Below are 24,900 nucleotides of genomic sequence, written 5' to 3'. Positions count from 1 at the left end.
GTTTCCATACTACCCCGCCAATGTGCTGTAATTTCACTGGTCTCTCCCTGTGTTCCTTCTATCACCCCTCCTCTTCCCCTCTCCACTCGGTCCTCCTATACCACTGCCTCCCCAATCCATCCACAACTATCTGTTCTATTTCCCTTTCGTAGGGAGAGCTATCTGTGTCTCCCTGTTCCCTTACTCTATCTGTACCTAACCTCTGTGGGTCTATAAACTGTAGCTTGGTTATCATTGACTTAACAGCTAACACCCACATATAAGCAAATACATACCATATTTCTCTTTTTGGATCTGGGATACCTCATTGAGGGTGATTTTTTTTTCTAGTTCCATCCACTTACCTGTGAATTAAATGATTTCATTGTTTTAAAAAAATGAAGTAATACTTCATTGTATAGATGTACCACATTTCCTTTATCTGTTTTTCTTTTGGGGGCATCTAAGTTGTTTCCAATTTCTATTATGAATAGAGCAGCAATGAACATGGTTGAGCAAGTGTCTCTGTGGTAGGATGAAGCTTCATTTGGATATATACTCAAGTGTGGTATAACTGGATCTTGAGGGAGATCCAATTGCCATCTTCCTAAGGAATCGCCGCCACACTGATTTCTGTAATGGCAATACAAGTTTACACTCCCACCAGCAATGGATGTTTCCCTTACTCCACATCCTCACCAATATGAGCTGTCTTTGTTTTAATGATCTTGGTGGGTATAGGATCAAATCTCAGAGTAGTTTTGATTTGCATTTCCCTGATGGCTAAAAACAAAACTGTAGCAATAAAATGACTAATGATATTCTGCTATACTCATAGACCAGTGCCTTGCCCAGCCATCATCAGAGAAGCTTCCTCCTGCAGCAGATGGGAGAAAATACAGAGATCCACAGCCAGACATTATGCAGAGAATGAGAGACCTTGGAACATTCAGCCCGAAATGAGATATCTCCATCAAATCCCTCTCTTCAGGGATCAGGGCACCCTGTAGAAAGAGTGTAAGAGCCAGAGGGGATGGAGGACATCAGGAAAACCAGGCCCTCTGAATCAATACAATCAAAGCTCATATAAACTCAGAGACTGAGACAGCATGCACAGGGAATACACGGGTCTCACTAGGCTTCCAATTTAGTGTTTTTACAGGATTTCTAAGTGTGAGAATGAGTGGGTCTAGGGTTTTTGTACTTTCTCTTGGGCTCTTCTTCTGTTTTATTTTTTTCAATTTATATAGTAGTTTTTGTTTTATACCTTACTAAATTTTATTTTATTATTATCCCTTAAAAGCCTGTTTGTTTTCTAATTAGAGACAGAAAGGGGGTGGGTCCAGATGGGAGGAGAGGAGGAAGTGGGAGGAGCAGAGAGACATGAAACTTTAATCAGGATACATTATGTGAGGGGAAAAAAATCCACTTTCAATAAATGGAAAAAAAAATGCCTACTAGTTTTCTAAAGCTCATGATTTACAGCAGAAAATTAAGTTTTAGAGCTTTAAGGATTTAAAAAAATATTTCAGGAGTGCTTGCCTGCATGCATGTATGTGTAACAAATGAATGTCTGGTATCTGAGGATGTCAGAAGAGGGCATCACATCCCCTTGGAATTGGAATTATAGATGGCTGTGAGCCACCATGTGGGTGCTGGGAACTGCATCCGGGTTCCCCGCAACAAGCAGGACTCTCAGCTGCTAAGCCACTTCTCAGGCTCCTAACTGTCAGATCATTTACTTCTAATGTCTCATATATCTTCAGAATTGAGAACTTGTTCTGTTTGAAGATGCATACAGTGTGCGTGCGCGCGCACACACACACACACACACACACACACACACACACACACACACACACACACACACTTGAATGAATGACATCTAGGCACTTAGTAAAAGATCCTCACTTAGACTGAAAGAGACCAAACATGCCAGCCGCACCATGGGGTTCAGGCGTTTATCACTGCACTGACATTCTCTTGTAGAACATTCTTGACCAAACCTCAGTTTTTTCAAATGTGCTCTGGTCTGTGAAGACAATAACTTGTCCCTAGAGGATGAGAACTCTTCTGGAACATATCCAATATAGAAACATCTATAGAATGCATAATGGTCTGCAACATGAAACCAGAGATATCCAGGAAATCATCTGATCCAGTTGGCACCGTATGTTGGCTGACCCTTTGATTACTTAACATTTACCAGGCAGGTGGTGACAGGATAGTAATGGCAAGAATAAAGCAGCAGCAGTCTGTATGGCAGGAGTCTACAGCAGCTGACCTACAACCCCAGGATCTAGCAGAGGATGCTCATAAAGTCTCAACTAGTTTTGAATGACAATACTAACATTAAAGTCAGGCTGGGAAGCTTGTTTCTTTAATCCTGCACTCAGGAGACTAAGGCAGGAGGAGGATGAGTTAGAGGCTAGCCTGGGCCACACAGTGAGACACTGTCTCAAAAGCATCAAAATGCATAAAATATCATTCCTTCTCCTTAGGGAACACGGGCTGCAGGAAGTTACAGAAATAGAGGGAGGTGACACAGAGCCTTTCTTTCATCTTGGACATCCAACTACATGGGTGTGGAAATATTTCTTTTATCAAGCAGATGGTATGCTCTATCAACAGCTAGTAAGCCACTTTTGTAATCTTTCAGCTGAGAAAACAACACACTCCTTACATCATATCAGAAAAGGAATGACTCCAAGACTTCCAGGCAATGCAGCTCTTTTTCAAATTCAACCTCCCTTGTTAGCCATTATAAATGATTTCAAATGTGCCATTCTTGGCCGTGATTTGCACCAAACCCTGGATAAGCATGCAGTAAAGTTGTAATCCCAGCATATCGCTGTCCCCCATGAGGTTCTTCAACAGTCTGTCTTTCCTTTCCCCTAGCATGCCATCCTCGGGAGCCAGAGGTCTCTCCCCAATCAAGCTGTGCAAACTCGAGGCTGTGCCGCGGTCTCCTGCAGGCTAACAAACTACCTCAGCTCTGCTCTGCCTGTATTTGCTCTTCTCCTTAGTGTGCCGTGGCCTGTACCCACTGTCCTGGTTTTAATGTCTTCCTAGTCAAAATTTGGCAGATAATGAATCTAACTCAGGAAGCCTTCGTGCTGGATGGACATCCTCAAGGCTGAGTCGTTTTCCGGTTTGCAGTCACAGAATGGGTTTAAAAGGGGATAGGGGCAGTGAGAAGCTCAGCAGATTAAAGGCTTTGCAGGCAAGCCTGAGGGCCACCCCCCCCACACACATAGTGGGAGAGAACAGGCTCCTGCAGGTTGCCCTCTGACCTCCACAAAGTAATAAATAAGTAAATAAATAAGTAAATAAATGTAAAACACTAAAGAGTAAATAAAAAAGAGGATAAAAAAATGTCTTGAAATGTGGACCTGTTTTGGAAATTATTTTCTTACCCAGTCACCAGTGACCTAATGTGCTGAAGAAGAAGACAGCTTTATTTCATTTTACCAAACACCTGGAGTTGTTAACAAGTTAAGGCAGAGTAGAAAGAAAACACAAATACAGTATGTTTTTTTTTTAAACCAGATTTAAGATTTTTTTTTTTAATTCAAATTGACCCAAAGCAAAACTTACATTACAAAGAAAGAACAGAATATATTATGATACAACACACTGGGAGTTACATGAAAGCTAAATTTGTGGGCAAACGGCCTTGTCCCCATCCCATCCTGGGCTAGCGAGTAATTCAGTAGGGAAATTAGAAGCGCTTTCGTATGGTCCCCTCTGCTCATGGTCCCCTCTGCTCATTAAGCTACACTCTCTTGTGCCTTATGAGGGTGTGAGTCTAACAGGTCATGCTAGACTCTCTCATGCTCCAAAAGTGACTCCTGCCACTGCCAGAATGCTGACTTCTCCAGCGAAACGTTGCTCCAAGCATGACTGATAATGAATTAAAAAAACCACCCAGTCATCCAAACTAGTGAGCCCGGGTTATTCTGTAGTAAATAGTTTAGAAATATGGGAATTAAATAATCTAGAAAACCACTCTTACTCTGCTGTACATTTATAAACACAAATATTTACAAAGAAACACCCTTGTTTGCAAAAGATGAGGTTTGCAGTTCATTAATGATCATAATCTTTTATGAGCTGGTTTCTTTGGTGTATTTGCCAAATGCATTTTATAAAGTTTTAGGAATAGGCTTAAATAATACATTTCAAAAGAAACACAAAAGAATCAGTGGCGAATTTTGAGTCAAGATTTTGGAATAGCCAATAGGCCGAGTTTCTGAAAATGCTTCTTTTTCTCTCCTCATGGCCACAGAATGCTTCTCTGATAATCAAATTCAAGTGCAGACCTACATGTCATCACAGCCACATAAGCAACTGTACGGCCTTTCAGTCACCATAAGATACAGCATACGACTGGGATTCAATTAATAAACAAAGAACATTCTTTTAAGCTTCCAGATAAATCAAACCTCAAACAATAAATAATGGAATTATACACTTCTTCATTAAATAGAATTCTCAATTCCAGGAAGAGCGCTCATAATTTGTATTTCTGAAGTCACAGCAGCACACAGAACAAAGAATTTGCCTTACGATGATCTTTGTACTTGGGATTCCCTGACTCAGTCTCAGTGGCTTAGCTCAGAACCCTCTGAGTGGCTGGGGAGTGAATGTCATTTCTAACTTACTGAATCAATTAACACACACATATGAGCCCTGTGCGACCCGAGCGCACTATCGCGGCAGTTCTGAGCACACGCTCCAGGCTCCCTCCCACCACTTCCCACGCTGGGCTTGGGGTTCTAAAAGAAGTTACACTCAAGTAACTGGTCATGTGGTGTCCCTCAGGCTGTTAATGAGTCTCCAGCCTTGACCTGGATCCTGGATAAAGAATGAGAACACAGCTGTCTGCACAGGGGAAGCAAGCTCCGTGGAGATAACCTTTCCGACAAGGTCACGACAAACACCTATCCCTATCCACTGGGTTCCCAGCTACTCAGGGATCAGCTAGAACTCTATGTGCTCCTGAGCTTGCCGAAGGCGTCTATGGGCCACACTAGTGATTCCCTGAATCATCATCATCTTCTCCAAGCTGCCTGTTCAGGAATCTTTACGCCATCTAGGTACACACAGATTCCATGTTCTGATGTCACAGCTACTTTGCAGGCAAGACGACAAACTCCGGGCTTGAGAAAACAGCACTGCGGGCCTGCACTTGGTGAAGCTGAATTTCTGCTGAATCCCACTGTGGGTGAAAGCGTGTTTGCTTGATGCCCCCAAAATGGCAATTCCGACAAGAAAGAGGAGCCCTTTACCTTGCAAACTTCGGATAGCAAATTTATTAACAGTTATAAATATTTAAAAGATTTGTCAGGGCACTAAGAATGACACCGGGGCACTTGAAAAGGCTCTCCTCAAACTAACATAAAGACGAATGAAGCAGTGAGCATGTGTCTGAGGACATGTCCCTGATGCCTAGTGCCTATGGGCCCTTCTCCCTTGCTACTGATCCTTCACCACACCCAGGTTTAACTTGTACACACATGTCCAACCAACCCAGAAAATAAAATATTTGTCTTGAAGAGCTTTACTGTACCTACCTTCAAAACAGACAGGAAATATTTAATTAGCATATTAGCAATTTGCCAGGATCACAAGAGTGCCCATTAGAGATTTTACCCTTAAAATATATATGTATACATATTACCAGGAAGGAAAACAAAACAAAACAAACAAACAAACAACAAAAAAAACCCATCATGAAACCACCCCAAATTATTTAATCATTAAAATCAAATGGTTTAGCAAAAATGTGGGCTATTTCTAGGGAACGCTGTATCACCAGGATATGAAGTTTGTTCCTTAAAGTGAAAGAAAACGCAACGCTGGAAGTGGAGTTGAGGTGACACAGTGGGTCTGCAGTGGGAGTGGGAGTGGTGGTTCCTGCTCTGAGGGGCACGAGGAAGCCGGTCGGCGAGGAACGGGAGGAGTGAGTGAGAGACCGACCGACCAACTGACCAACCGACCGACCGAGAGACTACGCCAAGAGGAAGCCGCACAAGAGGCACGGGTTTTAAAAACAGAATACACTGGCTTTAAAAAGTGAATTCCTTTCCCCATTCATTTTGTTTTCAAAGCACAATTCAACAAGAGAGAGAGAGAGGAGTTGAAACACAATGTCTCAGGGTAGTGTCCTACAGTTGTTTTAAAAAAAATAATTTAAAAATAGCGCACACCAAAAGGAAGCAGAGGTACTGGGTTTGTTTTTTTTTTTTCCATTGGAAAGCTACATTAATTAGAAGGGAAAAAAGAATTTTTAAACAGCTCATCTGTACTCGTTAAAAATGAATGAGGTGATAGCATTACTGTAAGTTTCTTCGCAGGGAATTTTCCAGCGTCACCCAGGATCCACTAGGTGAGCCTGAGACCTCCAAACTTAACAAATGTTCTACTGGTTTCTAGTACCTTGTTCACCAATGAAACCAGAGCTCAAAAGGAAGAAAGAACCCTCCACTTTGAACCTGCCTGTGTTGGTGCATTTAGGAAAAACAATTTTTCTAAATGCAGTATTGTATAGAAAGGCTTGGACCTCATAGACTTGGACCAAGAAACCAAATTAAGACCTTCAAGCGTGGTGTGTGTGTGTTCATATATATATAAAAAAATCCCTCCCCTAAAATGAAAACCAAACAAACAAAAACCCTAAAAGTGTATACCTGCCTTCTGACTTCACAGCAAATCAGAAATTGCATAGGATATACTTTGTGCAAGGCCCAGAGCCTTTTAAGTGTCTGGAATAACTCTTAATCTTGCTCACAGTCCAGGTATATCAGATATCATCAAATTTGTGTTTTAAGTAGTCTTTCATGACCTTGGCAATTGGTAGTTCATCAAGCAGCTTCAGGTTTTGAAGGCCTATACACTGTCGAATTTTAATTCGGCACAGGTCCTGCAGGGTTCTGGGTTGTCCTAAAATGACAAAAAAAAAAAAAAAAAAAAAGAAAGAAAGAAAGAAAACGTTACAAAGCTACAAAGCACAGCATTGAGAGGGAGAGGCTTTGGTGTCAGAGAAGTGTGGTTTTCCAGGGAAGAACCTGCTGTGGACCTCACAGGCAAATGGTTGGAACAATGGACTGACTCAAACCCAAGTCATCAGTATCTCCATGTGGTGTCTCATCCACTGGTCTCTTCTAAGACCTTTTACAAGAAGGTAGCATTACGGTCTGAGTATGGAAGGACCCTGTCAGGCACATGATTAGAATGTTCCATGCTTAGATCATGGCACTGTTTTGGCGAGTGTTGTGGAAGCTCCGGGAGGTAGGACCTCGCTTGAGGCTACAAGTTACCCGGAGCGGGGCATTGGGAGTTTATTATCCCTGGACTATGCCCTGTCCTGTTCCCTCTTCTCTATCTGCTATGACAGGAGCAGCCTCTGTTGCCATGACTTCCTGCCCAAACATGTGAGAGCTGTCAACTGTGGACACAGCCTTCCGAAACTGTGGTCCAAAAGAATTTCTCTTCAATGGGGGGGGGGGGGGGATGCCTCTAATCTCAGCACTCTGGAGGTAGAGGCAGGTGGATCTCTGAGTTGGAGGCCAGCCTGGTCTACAGAGTGGGATCCAGGACAGGCACCCAAACAACAAAGAGAAACCCTGTCTCTAAAAACCAAAAGAAGAAAAAGAATCTCTCCTCTTCTAAGTAGCCTATGTCAGGTAACTGGGTCACTATGGACTGATAGGCAACTGCCAGATAGATGCCTCTATCTCTGCTTTACAAATAAAGTCCTCAGGATGAGAGATTTAAGCATACTGGCCGCTGTTGGACAACCAGCTGTAGCACAGAATAATTCTAAGGACAGTCTTTCTGATTCCAAGCCTGAGTATTCTTCTACTATAAATTAAGGAATTGTGGGTCTGTCTTGATGAGACTCTGATACAAAGGCGAGCGTCTGTGAGGAAATAGTTTCTCTGGGCCTCAGTCTCTTCACAAGCAAAGCACGGGCTGAATGAGACGCTTGCTAAGGTGGACTGTTTCGACCCCAAGGCTGAGATGCTGGAGGCTCGACATAACACCACCTCTATGGGGCTCTGCAATGATGTCTGCTTGCCTGGTCACTGTCACCAGGGCAGAGCAGACCCTGGATAAGGGATGAGGGCTGGGTGGTCCAGCAGCAGGGGAGTTTGAAAGGCAGCTTAAGCTAGTCTGTATCTCTCGCTCACCTCATAATCCACACCCTGATCATTGGCGAGTAACCACTGTGGTCACTGACCAAAACAAAAGCAATAAAATCAAATTCTGTTTCTCTCGACAACTTTGTTTTTTTTTTTTTTTTTGTTTTTTTGTTTTTCGAGACAGGGTTTCTCTATATAGCTTTGCGCCTTTCCTGGAACTCGCTTTGTAGACCAGGCTGGCCTCGAACTCACAGAGATCCACCTGGCTCTGCCTCCCGAGTGCTGGGATTAAAGGCGTGCGCCACCACCGCCTGGCGACAACTTTGTTTTTATGCCTTAACAATACTGATCATTATTGACCCAAGGAAAACTTCTTCAACAATGCCTCAGTAGGTGTCTGGAGTCACACAAGACTGACTAATATATGAGAAGGCTGCCTTGTATCGAATGCCTGCTGTTCCATGTACAGCAGAAGCTCCTGAGTGTATGGAGTCCTTGAATCCTTTTACAAGTGGGGTATACAAAACATCACTCCATTTTACTGCAGTCTCAGAGAGATGAAGTAACAAGCTTCAAACGTCAAGGAGACGGCATATTTCAGTGGCTATCAAACACTTAGTCTCAAATACCATTATGTTTTCAAAAATTACCGAGGATATGAAAGAACTTTTGATGTGGGCAGTATCGATGGTGATAACCACATCAGAAGCTACAACCGAAATTTTATAAATACACGTTAATTCATTTATTACACATTAAAATGAATAACTTATGATGAAAACTCCATTTTCCAAAATGAAACAAAATGGTGAACAGGAAATAGCACCCCCTGCACCCCACCCCCTATCCCCCCAGTCACACAGTCTGCCACACTTTCCAATGCCCGACTTTCTAGAGGATAGCTGAACTTTCTTGGGCACATTTGCATTCAGTCTGTTGAAACTAAAAACCACACCATGTAGTCTCGGGAGAGAAGGAACATGGAGAGGACAGAGAACAGCCCGCTGCTGCTATGAGATCACTCCAACCCCACAGCCTCCCTGGGAGGGTCTCCGGCTGGACCTGGATAAGCACTGCTCTTCTGAGTCCTTTATCTCTTGCTTGCATTGTTTTTAGAGTGAGAGAGCAAAAGTAACTCATTCTTCCTAAGTGAAAAGAGCTCCATGAGACTTAGCCCTCCAGGTCTGACGCTGGTGCTCAGCAGCAGAGCACTTCCCTAGTGAGTGCACGGCTCCAGGTTCAATTCCCAGCATCCCCGAAGAGGAAGGGAAAGGAAGAGACTGAAGACTTTGCTCTGGAAGGCCTGCGTGAACACACTGCTTTCCAAGAGTACCACACACACAGTCTCCTACGAGTCCTAGCATGTGTACGACAAAAATCTGCAGAAGGATACATGCAAGGAAGTGACCACTCACATACTTGTCTGTCTCTATTCATGTGTCCTCTATTTTCCAGGTTGATGCAAAAGCAGCCCTTCATCAGAAAAGACAGGGTCAGGTTCTTTGTCACATTTTCAGAGATGCCCCTATCATTAGCACTTAACTGAGTTAGTTCCCCTGACATTTGACCTTTAAGACAACACTCCCATTATGTTATTTGTTTGCTCCATGCAGTGTTTCTGGAGCAGCTTGACTAGGGATTCTATTGCAAAATAGCTCACTCACTCAGTGGCTAGTGGGTAAGCGCTGTGGCCCCTGGGAGCTCAGCCACCACCGTCCGGGCCTACACATTCTGGAATGCTTCACTCAGGAAGTCCTAGACCTAAGTATATTGAAATGCTTTCCTCGCTTTGTTATTTTTCTTTTTTCTTAAGCAACATGCCATGTAAGCACCCTTTCATATTTTGGAAGAATATGGTCTTTTAAAGATTTTGTAGTCATATGTAACTCCCGAGTACAGAATTGCCTTGAATGATAAGGGCATATTGTAGGGGCTAAAATCAATAGTCCTGGAGGCAGAATCCACAGGCTCCTGGTTCTACCACTCGCCACCCATGCCATCTAGGCTGAGGTGTTTAGCCTGCTGCCTTAGTTTCTGCCTAACAGCACCCCCCTCAAAGGCTTTATAAGAATAAAAATCATTCACTGTGACAAAGTGTTCAGAACACTACAAAGCAAGCTGGAAACTCAATTCCGAAAACATGAGTTGAGGGATATTTCTGCTCATTTTCAGGAAACTAGAAGGCCATCCTTGGAAGGTGGTCTTCATCTTCCTGGTGTGAAGATGGTAAGAAAACAAGATGGTTAGAAGGGACAAGTCGTACCCACTAGCAGGGAGGAGTTGGGCAAACTGCTGGATGTCACCATAAGACATGGCCTATGTGACTTCAAAGGGCTGGAGACAAGACTTGTACCGTGTGGAAGATGCACTTCAGGGAGAGGGTCTAACTAGCCCCCTCTCCCACCAGGAGATGAGCTCGAATCCCGCCTGCTTGTCAGCATGCAGGTTCAACAGCTGGCTGAATGCGGAGGGCATGAGGGCAGCTCAGCATCACTGTTACGCACAGACATCGTGGGGGTCTTTCTTCAGGGACAGCATCTTGGGGCCAGCAGATTACGATTAGAGGATGAGTTTTCATCTCTTGTTAGCAGACCACATGGAAGCATTTCCTGAGCACCTACTACACACTTAGCAGAGCAGTGTCCAAAGAACAGAGGGACAAAGAAGAGAAGAGGAGCAGAGGGGGAAGGAGGAGGAGGAATGCGGGCGGGGGTCAGCGAAATGCTTATCCCACCCACCAGGCCTCATGGGAAATGAAGAAGTACTGCTCCACTGTGGGCTTGTAACAGGGAAGCTCGAGGACAGCTCCTCACAGACTGTAATTTATGGAGTTAGAAACACTGGAGGACGCAGCAAGAACTACAAGGTGTTCAGACTAATGAGCCACAGTGGTCTTACGCAACAGTTCAAAGGGTTAATCTTGCCAGGCTGTGGAGAGGCCTATCATTACTAATAACCAGGTTGGCACAAAATAGGAAATCTGCTTCCGAAGGGCCCAGTTTAGTATAAATAAAAAGCCCGGGCAAGGGTATAACTTAGAAAATTAACTGTCCCAAAGCATCCCCCCCCCCCCTTTGTGGCTTTTATGAGGGAGACCTGATTTATTTCTTGGGATAAAGATATCTGGACCTGGGGACTGGAAAGATGGCTCAGCTGTTAAAGAATGTGAACTGGTCTTCTAGAGGACCTGATTCCAGCACCCATGTCGACTACTCACAACCATCTGTCACTCCAGGTCCAGAGGATCCCATGCCTTTGGTCTCTGTGGACACCTGTGCACATGTACATCAACACCCATACATAATTCAAAATAAACCTTTAAAACTTACTCATATTCATAAAGGTAGACAAAGACTAACTGTTTCAACCAGTCAAAGGCAAACCACAAAAGGCCAGCCCTAGGCTTCTTTGTGGTGGCAGACAGTGACACAGAGGGGGGAGGGGAGGGAGCACCTCCTCTGGATTGCTTCAGTCTGTCACTCCCTAAAGAACTTCTCCATCTCCATGAGCATCCGGAATGATCTCCTAATCGTTCTGTTTAATTCCAGTTCCTATTTTAAAATTCTACCGTAAGCATACTTTTCCTTTTAAAGACAGAGTCTCATTATATAGCCCCAGCCAGCCTGGAACTTACTGTATGTACCAGGCTAGTCTACAGTTCACCAAGATCCACTTGCCTTTGCCTTTCGAGTGCTAGGATTAAAGGTGTGTACCACCATGTCTGGCCAATCATACATTATTCTTTTGCTTTTGCTTCTGAAGTCTTCTCACTAGGGCTAAGTATAAAGTGGGATAAACAACTCTTACTTTATAGGTTCAATAGCAGGTTCTAGCTCCCTTAAAGTAACAATCATTCAAGTATTCACTTACACTTCCAATATACACAGTATCGGCTTTCTGATGTAATAAGTCTGTTGGTTACATTTCTCCTTGGGCAGCTGAGCATTGGTTCTCTGAATGAGACGTCCCCCATAATTCTGAGCATACAAATGCTTGGTCTCCAGTTGGTGGGACTCTTTCAGGTGCCTTAGGAGGAAATGTGTCACTGGAGGCGGGTTTGGAGATTTTAAAGGCTCCTGCCGGTGCCTAGTTGGCTCTCTCTGCCTGGGCTTGTGGCTCCTGCCCCATGCCTTTGCTCTGCCATCATGGACTCTAGCCCTCTGGAACCATAGCCCAAATAAACTCATTGCCTTCACCATGGTCTTTTATCATTGTGACAGACAAGTCACAAAGTCAAGCAAAAATTATACAGGATTTATTTACAAATGTCAAGACATCTATAGATGCCAACATTAAAAGTAGGGGCTATAAAAACACTACAAGAAGGTACAGAATAAGATACTCTCTAGTTAGAATAAACTGATTTATTAAAAAGACATTTGCTATGTCAAAGAACTTAAAAAATCTGAATGACAACTCTGTACTGTTGTTTTCTGAAAACAGTTTTTAATAAGTTAGAAATAAAACCCCCATAAGAGTCTAATGTCGATAGTCTGGCAAAAAGCTCCAATTCATTAGGAAAAAAACTTAAAATCCTTGGTTAAAATGTGTTGCGTGGATTTCTTCATAGAGAGAGCCCACTGTATAATAGGTTACCCCACAAAGTAATGATGGAGGCACTGGGAAGGGGCACAGTAGGCCAGGGCTGTGGACACCCTCGCCATTTGGGGGTAAATCAGCTTACATACCTACTCTGTGCTGGATTTAGCTGAGAAAGCCATGGCCTGCTTCACTTCCTTAAAATTTAGAAAAACAGAAGAGCCTGTATGTTTTAAAAGTTTGTTGCTTGTGTGTGTTGGTGGTGCCAGGGATTGAGCCCAGGGCCTTACACACACTCAGCATGTACTCCAATGCAGGACCACTGAACCACACACCCCCTCCACACACACACACACACACACACACACACCCTGAGGTTTTTATTTTTTCCCTTTTTTTTAACTTTTAGTTTCAAATCTTATTTCTGTAAACATAGTACTTTTGTTTTTTTGTTTTTTAAGTAACATAGTACTTGACCATTACTGAAATCTAAACAAAAACATATTTCTGGTTCCTTCGATATTTATAAAATAGTATTTTTAAACATCTGTGATTACTGTTCCAGCAAGCAAATATCTTAAGTACTTGACAGATTAAGTCTCCTGTGAAACAGTTTACACAACTCAATTCCCAGCCACTTCAACTTTTCCTTTTAGCATTATGAGCTATTCACTTCCTTAAAACACACAAATCAAAATCCACCCCAGGCCTACCTTTTATATAGCCCTGAAAGCATACTGATTGGTGATTCTAGTCTTTGAATATTGATGTTTCTGGAACACAGGGCACTACTGCCTTAGCTCAGATATCTCAGGATATTAAACATAAACTCAATAAACTCAACCGACCTAAGAAGAGTCTAGACCAGAGTCAGAAGAAGAAGAGATGTTGTACATAAGTGTGCTAGGAGCAGCCCACGCCAGCAAGGTGGATGGTGTGTTTACTTGAGGACCTGGCATTTCTGACATGCCCGATGCATGACCAGTCTCTGCAAACTGACCCCAGGATCCAAGGAACTAAAATCCCCAACTGATAGGAACCATTTGTCCCAAGTCAGCAAAGCCACAATTTTCTAAGCAACGTCCAGGAGTAAGGGACCTCTCTAGATCCTGAGCCATAAACAGTGAGCAGGAGGCAAGCTCTCAGCTTACCCACAGATTTGAACTTCAACCAAAAACACATTAAGGATTCTTCACATTCTAAAACACCAGGCTGATAGGATGCCCCTAGCAAACCCTGAATGTAGGGTTGGAAATACAGCTTGTGGCAGAATGATTACCTAGTATGCCCATGGCCCTGGCTTTGATCCTTAGCACTGAAAATATGAAAACTACACATTGCTTGGTTTCCACTTCTCAGCTGAAGGATGCCTCTGCACCTTTAAAACAGGAGACTCTCAAAGAATTCTTGCTTATGTGGATTATCTTTGTCTATATTTACCATATTTGGAAACTAGAAATTTCAGAAACATTTCTGACTTGTTTAAAAATAGCAGTGATCAGTTTATCGGCTGAAATAAATTTTATGAAAACAAACAAAAATCAGTGTCATTTTCTGAAACAAGGAGGCTGTGAGGCTGCACCCCCATTTCTCCTTTCCTGCAAATGTCTCTTGATGTCTGTCCTCTATCTGCTCTGATTTTAGTCTGTGTGATATCCTGACTACAGGACTAGAAGAACTCCAGCTCAGGGTTCTCAACCTGTGGGTCATGACCCAACTCTTTCACATGGGTCTCCAAAGACCATCCAAAAACACAGAAATTTACATTATGATTTGTAACAGTAGCAAAATTACAGTTATGAGGTAGCAATGAACTCATTTTATGGTTGAGGGTCACAACAAGAGAAGCTTAAAGTATTAAAGGGTCACAGCATTAGGAAAGCTGAGAAAGACTGAGCTAGCTTCTGTTACTAAGAAAGCAAGGAATACTTAGAATAGCCTTTTTCCAGACAACCTTGGATACTCCATGAAACCCTCTTAAAATGGGATAAGGGAATTTTTTCTTTTTAATTTTGGTGTGTGTGTGTGTTGCATATATATGTAGGAGCATGTGTGTGTGGAGGCCAGCATTAAATACTGTCTTCTTCAATTGCTCCCTTACCTTATTTTTTGAGGCAGGGTCTCTCACGGAACCTGAAGCTCACCAACTGGCTGGGAGCTGGCCAGAAGGGCCCAGAGATCCTCCTGTCTTCACGCCCCAGTGCTGGGGTTACAAAACATGCTACCATGTCCACCTTTGTATGTGGGTGCTGGGTATCCAAACTGATGTCTTCATGCTTGCTTGGCAAACACTACCAACTGAGCCACCTCCCCAACCCTAACAGCTGTGATACAGAATCTGAAAACACACTGATGAAATTTTTGTACTTTTAGATTATAGTCCATTGGTATATCTTAAAATTTTAGTGGACTGCCATGTGGTGGTGCATGCCTTTAATCCCAGCACTAGGGAGGCAGAAGCAGGTGAATCTCTGTGAGTTCAAGGCCAGCCTGGGCTACAGATCGAGTTCCAGGAAAGGCGCAAAGCTACAGAGAAACCCTGTCTTGAAAAACAAAAACAAACAAACAAACAAAAAAAAACAAACACCAAAAAACAAAAAAATTATTAGTGGACCATTTACCCATACACAGAGTAATATAAATGTAAATATGATACCAAAACAAAAAAAAACAAACCAATAAAAAAACCACTTTTCTTAATATTCCTACTGATCTCAGAAAAAAAAAATCATTACATAGTAGGACTCTCACAATGGTTAAATACAAGTTTTTAAAACTACTCTTTTCAAAGCTCAAGATCTGGCTGGTCATCAATACTGTGGTCATTTTCCTTAAAGTGACAAGTGAACTTTGTGCATTTCCAAGAGAACGCCTGCTAAGTGCCCATGATTAAATGGTATACTTTGGCTGTCAGTTACTCTTTCAAGGAAAAATGGATCTCCATGAAAAAAGCCACCGGTGCAGCTCAAGCCAACCTGTCACTTCTCCTCCACTCAGTCATTTCCGTCTGCGGAGCGTTTAAAAGGTACGTGCACAAAGGGACAAGATGTAATTCAATTGTGCTTACTGCTTTGTCACACACACACACACACACACACACACACACACACACACACACACACACACGGAAATGGGTTGGAATCCTCATGACTGAGGCTGCCTGGCAGTGAAGAAAACAGTCGTTATCACCACCATACAGCCAGGCCGTCTGTCTGTCATGCTAACCTGGAAGCAGTTTTCCTCCAGAGCTCATATATCCCCAGCCCAAAGGTCACCACAGTGTAAAGGGCAAGGGCTGCAGCTATGCAACTGGACCTTATGGCCATCTGTGGACTCCTAGAAGCCCAGCCTTTGGGGACAAAACAACAAATAAACAAAATCAGTTCTACACAATCCTCTTTCCCTCTTTCCTTCCCTCTCCTTCTCCCCTTCCTCTTTTTCTCCTTCCCTCCTTCCCTCTCTCCCTTCCTCCCTCCCGCCCTCCTTCCTTCTTTCCCAAGTAATAAAAAACCATTGCCTTTAAAAGCAGCAGATACTGACAAGAGTTTGGTCCAGTTCCTCCCATTTTTTCGAGGAAGGTACCAAGCTTTGTAGGGTGGAGCTAGGGGCTGGAGCTCTTGCCCAAGGTAATTAGGTAAGTCATTTGTGGCACTCTGCACCACCCCATTCTGCTGGCTTAACAGCATGTGATATGGGCACAGCTGAGCGCCTGTGATGATGATGAGTAAGGAGCTTCTGAACCCTGTGTGCGAAACCCTCCTCAGCTCAAAGGACCACAGCGAGGATGCTTTCACACTTCAAATGAAAAACAATGGTAAAACCAAATGGCTGTCCCATGACAACTCTAGCATGTGTAGAGCTCAGACGTCATCAGTCCTGAGTTCCTGAAAGAAGAAAAACTTGCACAACTTTGAAAACTAAGCCTTATTTTGGAGCAATCAAAAAGACTGAAGCTGCAGGCAGAGCACTTTTATCAAAAGCTCTGGAGATTAAGATAGACCCTAAGCACTGAGTCTGACCCACGCTTACCTGAGCAGAAGCCACCGGGCCCACAAACAGAAACACTGGAGACCACGGATGGACAGAACATCAAGAGCCAGTGTGAGGACCCTACCAGGTCCTCAAGGTGGAGACCAATAAAGACCCTGATGGCTAGGGCAGGGGAGGGTATGCACAACTGGCATCCCAAGCCACTCCATAACTAAGGCTGCTCTCTAAAGGAAGAGACTCACCCAGGAAACAGACCCTTCTCAGGCTTGGCCTTCCTCCCTCACCTTACAGGACTGGAGGAAGAAGCCTACCTAAGGGAAAACCCATGATGATTCCTGCCTGGGGACGACACAGGCCCACTTAAAAGACTGGAACTGAACCAGAAGATTACAGGGTAGTGGCCCACCACCAACCTCACAACCACCCCCACAGGCTCCAGTGCAGTAACAGTGGGCGACAGCCGACAGACTGAGGAGGAGTCCAGGGCGTGAGCGAGGGTGGAGGTGCAGTGAGGGAGACAAGGGCACTGGAGAACTCTGCGCATCCAGCTATCCATAGTGATGTCAACACAATCCCATGGCTGGCCAGATTGACAGGAAGCCTTACATGAAGACTACTGAAGTGGGGCAGGCTGGCTCACACGCATAATCCCAGCACTAGGGAGGCATAAGCAGAGGGATTTACCGCAGTTTGCAGACAACCTGGTCTACACAGCAAGGCACAGCCCAGGCAGAGCTATAGAGCCAAGATGGTCTCCACAGGGACAAAACAGAAAAAGAGAAGGTGCTGGGAGCATTCACTATCACCTGAGTTCCTGCTGCTCTCCACATCGTGCCTAGCTTCAACGTAAAAAAAAAAAGTTACACAGCATGCTAGGCAGGCTAGAGAGAAAAGCAGCTAGAGATAAAGCTAGCGTCAGAACCAGACTTCGACGTGACACAGATGTTGCAATTACGGTAAGCCAGAGAACTTAGAGTAACTAGGATTATTCATTTCAACCTAATGAAAACACTGGAGTGAGGGGAATCCTGACTAATGTCCTAATGCAGCAGCAGTTCTGCAGAGCTGAGTTCCCACACAGGGTGGATATGGATGTGGCAAAGTGAGGACCAGGAGGCCAGATGCCCCGAGAAAAGTCCTGACTCCACCTGCCTGGCCCCGACTTTGACTCTACTATGTCTTCTGAACATGGCCCTCTCCTACCCAAGGGGCACATTCACAGGGAAAGGCCCCCGAGGTAGCCAGCTCTTCTGTACAGTCTTATTAACCAAATGCAGAGGTGGCTATCTTCAGATAGTGCACTCTAGCTGCTTTCCAGACTGTAAACACAGGCAACTGCAGGTCGACAGCTCTTTGATTTGCTTTCTGGAGACAGGGCCTTGTGACTGTAGCCCATTCTAACACGGCGTGGCCTGGCCTGGCCCCCAAAGTCCCCTTGTCTCAACCTCCCGAGTGCTAGGATTACAGGAGTGCTAACATTACAGCTTTTTTCAACACTTCCATTTCCTGAATGCGGAAGCGGCTTGTACAGAGTCATCTAGTCTATAATCCATGCATGAGTATTTCTAGATGGGCCACTGCCCGATACTACAGTTTCTCTGTGAATAAAATTCCAGGCATGAATTCATTAAAATCTCATCTTTTAATATCAAAGTTCTTGTTAGCCACTCGCTGAGGTTAGCCCTCTCATGACATTCCTGTCTTTCTCGGGAGACTTTACATTCTGGGGGCTGGCTCAGCAGCACAGCTCTTGTAGAGGACCTAGGTGCAGTTCCCAGCATCCTCAGGACAGCTAACAACCTCCCGTACCTCTGGGACCCAATACCCTCTTCTGGCCTCCTGGATACTATACACACACGAGGCACAGACATATGGGTAGGCAAAATGCCCATGCACACTGAGTAAAAATAAATACGTTTTTAAACATATTCCACGCTCTGAACAACTCTGCAGTCTGTAGTTATCAAGCAACTAGAGAACTTTGCACTGTGAGGGAAGACGATGAGAACAAACTCAACTCAATTATGACCAGTTCTCTGGCGGGTTCCATTAGTAGCTAACCATCCCCTCAGGTTACACTACACTTAGATATTTTCACAAAGTTATAAATGGTACCACCACTTCAACACTCTTTCCCTTGTTTGTTCTTTGTATAAACCGGTTCACCTTTTCCTTTAGGTAAGCACTTCCATAACCTGCTTTCCCCCTTAGAGGAACCCAACCCCAAAGGTCCACACACCCCATGATGTCCATGTGGTGTAATCCTACAAACTCTACCCAGTTCCGGCCTGGCTTTCCATAGGGGAAGGGCAGTTCACCTCCTGAGGACTCTGCCGCTGTCCTTACGACCATGCCAACTTGTCATTCGACACACCTCCATGGACTCCAGGCTCTACATCCTTTTTGTTCACTGGCCCGCCCCCTGGCTTCCAAATTTAAAAACTCAAAACTAAAATTGGCCTCTCCTAAATGCCACATAATCAGACACTGGCCTTTCTTCTGTAACCAAGGCTGTGTGTGTGTGGGGGAGGCAGCTGGGCACCGGACGGCATGGCAGAGTAAATGAACGGTGCTGCGGCCCTCGGCTTCTTGGCTCACACACCAGGCTCTGGTGCACACCTGGCCAGTCCCGGGGAAGCATGGCAGGAAAAGCTAACAAGGGCCACACAAACGGACACTGCCCTCAGAAAGCCATGTGGACACCATACAAACGGACACTGCCCTCAGAAAGCCATGTGGACACCATTACTCTACGTCAGATGAACCGGACACTTGGAGTGTAAAGAAAGTGTCTCTCGGACACTGGGCAGGCATCGGTGGAAGCTGTGTGGCGCGGGGACATAGTGCCTAATTTCTCAGCTTTCTCACAACCCTTTCTAGTACCCTTAACCTCCATTACTGGGGAACCTAAACACGCCAGAGCGGCATTCCCTTCACTGGAACTTGGTAATAAAGTGCAAGATCTAGACCATCTCTGTAGCTCAGGGATCCAGACCCCCAATCTCCTTCTAATTCCTCCACCTGAATCCCACACGGTACTAGACAGACAACTGTTTGGAGCGGTGGGAACTACCTTCCTCTAACATCCAAATTTGTTCATCCTAAAAATGGTCTGTCATTTCCTCTAAACTTTACTGTCCACTTTCAGGAACACAACTGGGTTTTGGATGAATGAGTATTACTTACCAAGCAGGACTTCTAAGAATGATTAATGTCTAGTCATCTCGTATTACAAAAACATCTCAAGCAACTCAGAAGGTGCGAATTAAGAGGAAAAGATGCAATAAGAGTAGTAATTATGTTACATACTTGTGACTTCTTGTAAGAAATCCAAACACGGCCGACTACTTCCTGAAATACTTATTGAAACGGCCAGTGGGGTCTGACCTTCATAGTTCCTTGTGTTCGTGTCTGCTCCATAGTTATACAACATCCGTGCACAGAGCACGTCATCACGGAGGGCAGACAAGTGCAAAGGAGTCTGTCCGTCTTCTAGGCGCCCCAAGTTTGTGTCTGCCCCTCTCTGAAGGAACATGCGGCAGTAAGAGTGATTGCTTTTGATTACAGCATAGCGCAACAGGAATCCATTCTGAATGTCGATGTTGGCATTGTGGTCCAGGAGGATTTTCACACAGCTTGATCTCTCTCGGATGATGGCGAGCTGAAGGGGCGTTGTACCTTTATCACTAAGTGGGTCGACCTCAGCCTTGAACTCCAGAAGGAGCCGGACGAATGAGTCCCTACCGTAGTGGGCAGCCACGTGGAGAGGAGTCCAGCCATCATTGCTTTTTGCATTGATAATGTCACTCCTGTATTCAGACTCTAACATCAGGCGTGCAATCCGGGCCCGGCCGTGCATGGCTGCGTAATGCAGAGCGGTGAAGCCTCCGATTAAGTCCTTAACCGTAGGATCAGCTAGGGTTAAACCAAAATGAAAACATCAGTGGCTGCTGAGACAAGGCAACTGTATGAGGACGGATACGGTTCAGCCAGTTACCACAGGCTGTGGAGGGTTAAACACCAGGAACAACCCGAGGGCTTTCCCCAGGCTTAGCAGAAGTTGTGTCTCGGTGGAAGTTATCAAGCCCGGCAACGGAAGGAGGGATGAGAGCAGCAGTGTTGAAGACAGCCCCGACGGCAGACTCACAGCACCTCGCCCCCGCTGCTGAGGGAAGTGAGTGTGTCTGCCCGCGCTCGCTCTCATCACAGCCTCGGTCCACACCTCTCCTGTTTTCAGCTACCTGCTCTGCTTTCTCTCGTGCTGCTTCTTGGCTTAAAGAAGCACTTTGTGTAGCAACCCGCTGCTCTGAACTAGTGTCTGGCCAGACTGGTGTTAGGGTTTCATAGGGTTGGGGTGGGGGTGCAGGCAAGGACTCGGGCATAGTCTCTGTGCCCCATGAAAGTGAGACCCATGTGAGCGACATGACCATGATGAAGCATGTGTGTGTGTGGATAAGACAGGACTCCTTGCTAATTCTTATAAACTCCAAGCCTGCGAGTTTATAAGAATTAGCAAGCACTTCATGTTAAAAAAAAAAAAAAAATGGCAGAAACCTCAGTACTACATTGTTTAAAAAAAAAAAAAAAAAACAGTTTTAAAGCTCTCTCCTAAATCAACAGATCCCTGGGGAGAAAACCTTGTAAGAATTATCTGCTAAGCGACTCTTCAAGCTACAGACTTCACCGCCCGCTCTGGCCTTCTCAGAGGCCAGCACTTTGTGGTTCACATATTACACTGCCATCCCTGAGCAGTAGGTGGGACAGAGAGGACAGTTGCCTCCCCACAGTATGGACACTGCTTCCTGGAAGCAAGTAAAGCAACAAGGAAGAAAAACCAGCCCGACCTAACTACTAGCATTAAAATGCTTCTTGTGCAACTCAGTCTTGAGTTTGTTTACAAAAGGAAAAAAAATGTGGATGTTTTTCACAGAAATACCCCCAAGGCTACATGATGAAATACTTATGTACTATTTAATAAGATCTTATTTAGTTCCAGACTACAACAGCTGGGTTCTCTATAAGAAGCTGTGAGGCAGAAAATGATATGCTGAAATATTAATAATACTGTAGTGGGTGAAAATTGCAGTTAAAGAGTTGTTAGCAAATAAAACCTATACAAAGTAAACTATTATTTTAGCTCCTCATAACATCTGATGTAAAGTGACAGCTAACAACCACGGTATCACTTTGATCTGTCTACAAAAAAAAAGGCATCAGTCTTAACTAAAAGAATATTCAGTACCTAGGACTATGAAACCCTCAAGACAGGCTAAACACTGAAGCAAAGCCCTCTGCTGCCACCTACTGGAAGAGGCTGAACATGCACTAGTCAGCTTTCACTTCGCTCTCAGACCAAACTGATGGGTCTACGATCCCTGCTGATATCTAAAATAGATTAAGTGTTAAGAGTTCTTGCTGCTCTCTCAGAGAACCTGAGTTCAATTCCCAGCACCCATAGCAAGCAGCTCATAAACACTTGCTTCTTCAGCTTCAGGGCATACAACGCCCTCTTCTGGACTCTGCAGGCACTGCATGCATGCACATAAACCCATGTGCGCGCACTGGCTCTCTCTCTCTGTCTCTCTCTCTCTCTCTCTCTCTGTCTCTCTCTCTCTCTCTCTCACACACACACACACACACACACACACACACACACACACACACACACAGATTTAGAAATAAATGAACACATAAGTAGAACAGATGAAATGAAGACATGCAGGAGAGATAAATGACCACCCCTCTGTTCAGCCACCTGTTTCCAGGTAATCCCTCTTGATCTGTCAGTGAAACCTCTCCCACCTTTCGTCCCGCAGGGAGGGCTATCTATCTTGAAGGGTGCCAGCATCCTCCCACCCTACAGTCGTTCTATTTGACAAGTCGGGCTGAAATGCTGTTACACCAAGTTGCTCCTGCATGGCTGGTTTCACCGTGGGCCTGTGTAAAGTTCCGTTTACATTCTAATGCTACATTGAACTAAGAAACCACAGATTAACACACAGAGCAGTGGCCCACTCATCTCAGCCAAAAGTATTCAAACCAACTAACTGACTGCATCTTGAGAGCAAAGCACAGGACCAAGAACTACAAAACTGCATACAAACTCCAGCTATTGTCCTCAAGAAAAAGTGACGGGGTGAGATAACAGCACATGAGGATGCAAATGAGGAGCACTAAAGGGTCAAGATCAGTCCATGCCATGTAAGAGCTCACGGGCAATGCCAGTGAGCAGTGCAGACACAGGACAATGGCAAGTGCAGTGAGAAATGGGTAACACACACACACACACACACACACACACACACACACACACACGGAAGCCACTTGGCTGGACTTTCTCAACTTTCTTCAGCAGTACCTGCACAAGTTCTCCTCATCAGCGACTCCCTGAGTGCTCTAAATAACAACCCTGCTTAGAGGTGGCGCACGCCTTTAATCCTAACACCCCAGAGGCAGAGGCAGGTGGATCTCTGAGCTCGAGGTCAGCCTGGTCTACATACAGAGCGAGTTCCAGGACAACCAAGGCTACCCAGAGAAACCTTGTCTCGAAAAACCAAAATAAACAAACAAAATAACAACCCCAAGCTTCTTCTGCCTCTTTACCTGATACTTCCCCCACAAGCGAGACCATTTTAAACCACCGGTAGCACACTCTAATCGAAACACACAGAAACACAACCCATCTAAAAACAAAGACCTACTATGCTGCATGTCGTTTGTTTTCTGACAGCTTGGTTAAGTGGCAGCAAGAACTGTTCATCAAGTGAACAGACGGACAAGCCAAGAGTTCATACAAACAGTCAGGTTAACTAAAAAGCCGTTAAAACCCGGAATATTTTTGTCACCTCAAAGTTCCTTCACGTCTCTGTACAACCAATTTCCTACCTAGATTCCGGGAGCCAGGCAAACCACTAGTCAACAAAGATGAAGCTTTGCTCTCCTAGGATGTCACAACAAAGGGTCATCTGCAGATCCCTGTGACTGTCTCACTTCACTTAGCATGATGCTTCTGAGATTCAGATACCACTTCTTCCCATGTGCAAGCAGGGCTCACTCGTCTGAGGCTATCTGGACGATGCTATCACATTCCTCTCTATTTTCATTTGGCTCTGTAACAGGAAAGGACTGCAGACTCGGAGGCTAGCTACTGTTTAACTTCTTAAGAAGCTGCCGATGGCCTGCTGCCAGCGGCTGCCCGCGACTGCCCGCGACTGCCCTGCCCTCGGTCCTCACCAGCCATGTACCACAGCTGCAGATGCCCCCATCTGTCTCACCACCACTTTTAACTTTGCTCATTAAAAGAGTAAGCGATGACTCCCTGTCCTGGTCATTTACATTCCAGGTGACTAGAGGGCTGGCTTACTTGTACACCATCTTTGTGAATTATCTGTCACAGTGTTTACTCATTTTTGCTGGGCTCTCCGATTGTGGAGTTGTAGAAGTTCTTTGCGTGTTCTGCATATGAACCAAATGGAGTAGGCTTATTTACTGACTTGTGTGTGCAATGCTACAGACCGAACATAGAGCAAGCACTCTACCACTGATCTGCACTCAGCTCTTTGTTCTTGACTCCAACCATGATCACTGTCTTCTTTTAAGCATTTACTAGAATTTGGTTCTGCTGAAGAACACTTTGCCCAACACCACATGACACATTTTCTTTTCTTCTAGATATTTTGTACTTTAAACCCTTACATTCAGGTCAATGATCTACTACCAGTTACTATTTGTGTAAGGTATAAAGTAAGAGCAAGGGTCATCATTTGCCATATAGCTGTCTACTTGTTTTGGCAGCATTTGGAAAAACCCTTTCTTTACAAAACAGGGGGTGGGGGCAGTGATGGTTCATCAGATGATGGTGCTTGCCACAGAGCCCAGTGACCCGCATTCTACTCCCAGGTCCCATTGAGGAAGAAAACAGACACCTCAAGCTTGTTCTCTGATGGTTACACAAACACACACACACACACACACACACATTTTTTTTCTCAATGATATATATATCCTGCTGCCTTTGCTGAAATTCATCTTATCATCTATGTATAGTTTTATTTCTGAACTGTTCTGTTAATCTAAAAGTATTTCCTAGCTGGATAAGGTGGCACACACTCAGAGGGGAAGGCAGACTGGGAACAGGTTCAAGGCCAGAATGAGCTTTATAACAAAAGTGTATCTCAAATCAAGGGGCAGGAATGCAGCTCAGGGGCAGCAGGTTTACCAAGCATGAACATGGCACTCAGTCCAA

General features: G+C 44.7%; 1 protein-coding gene across 1 annotated transcript in view; it reads right to left on the bottom strand.

Annotated features, from left to right (window-relative positions):
- Window positions 1–5,987: 5,987 nt before the first annotated feature.
- The window catches only part of Asb7 (ankyrin repeat and SOCS box containing 7), a 43,389-nt gene continuing 24,476 nt past the window's right edge, over window positions 5,988–24,900 (bottom strand). The window contains exons 5-6 of the mRNA XM_028872811.2: window positions 19,965–20,570; window positions 5,988–6,924 (exon numbers count right to left, since the gene is read on the bottom strand). Coding sequence (XP_028728644.1) covers window positions 6,785–6,924; window positions 19,965–20,570 — 746 coding nt within the window. The 3' untranslated portion in view covers window positions 5,988–6,784. The remainder of the gene's footprint in view (window positions 6,925–19,964; window positions 20,571–24,900) is intronic.

The sequence above is a fragment of the Peromyscus leucopus genome, chromosome 1 (genome assembly GCF_004664715.2).
Source record: "Peromyscus leucopus breed LL Stock chromosome 1, UCI_PerLeu_2.1, whole genome shotgun sequence".
Classification (NCBI taxonomy): domain Eukaryota; kingdom Metazoa; phylum Chordata; class Mammalia; order Rodentia; family Cricetidae; genus Peromyscus; species Peromyscus leucopus.
This window is presented reverse-complemented; position numbering and strand designations above follow the sequence as displayed.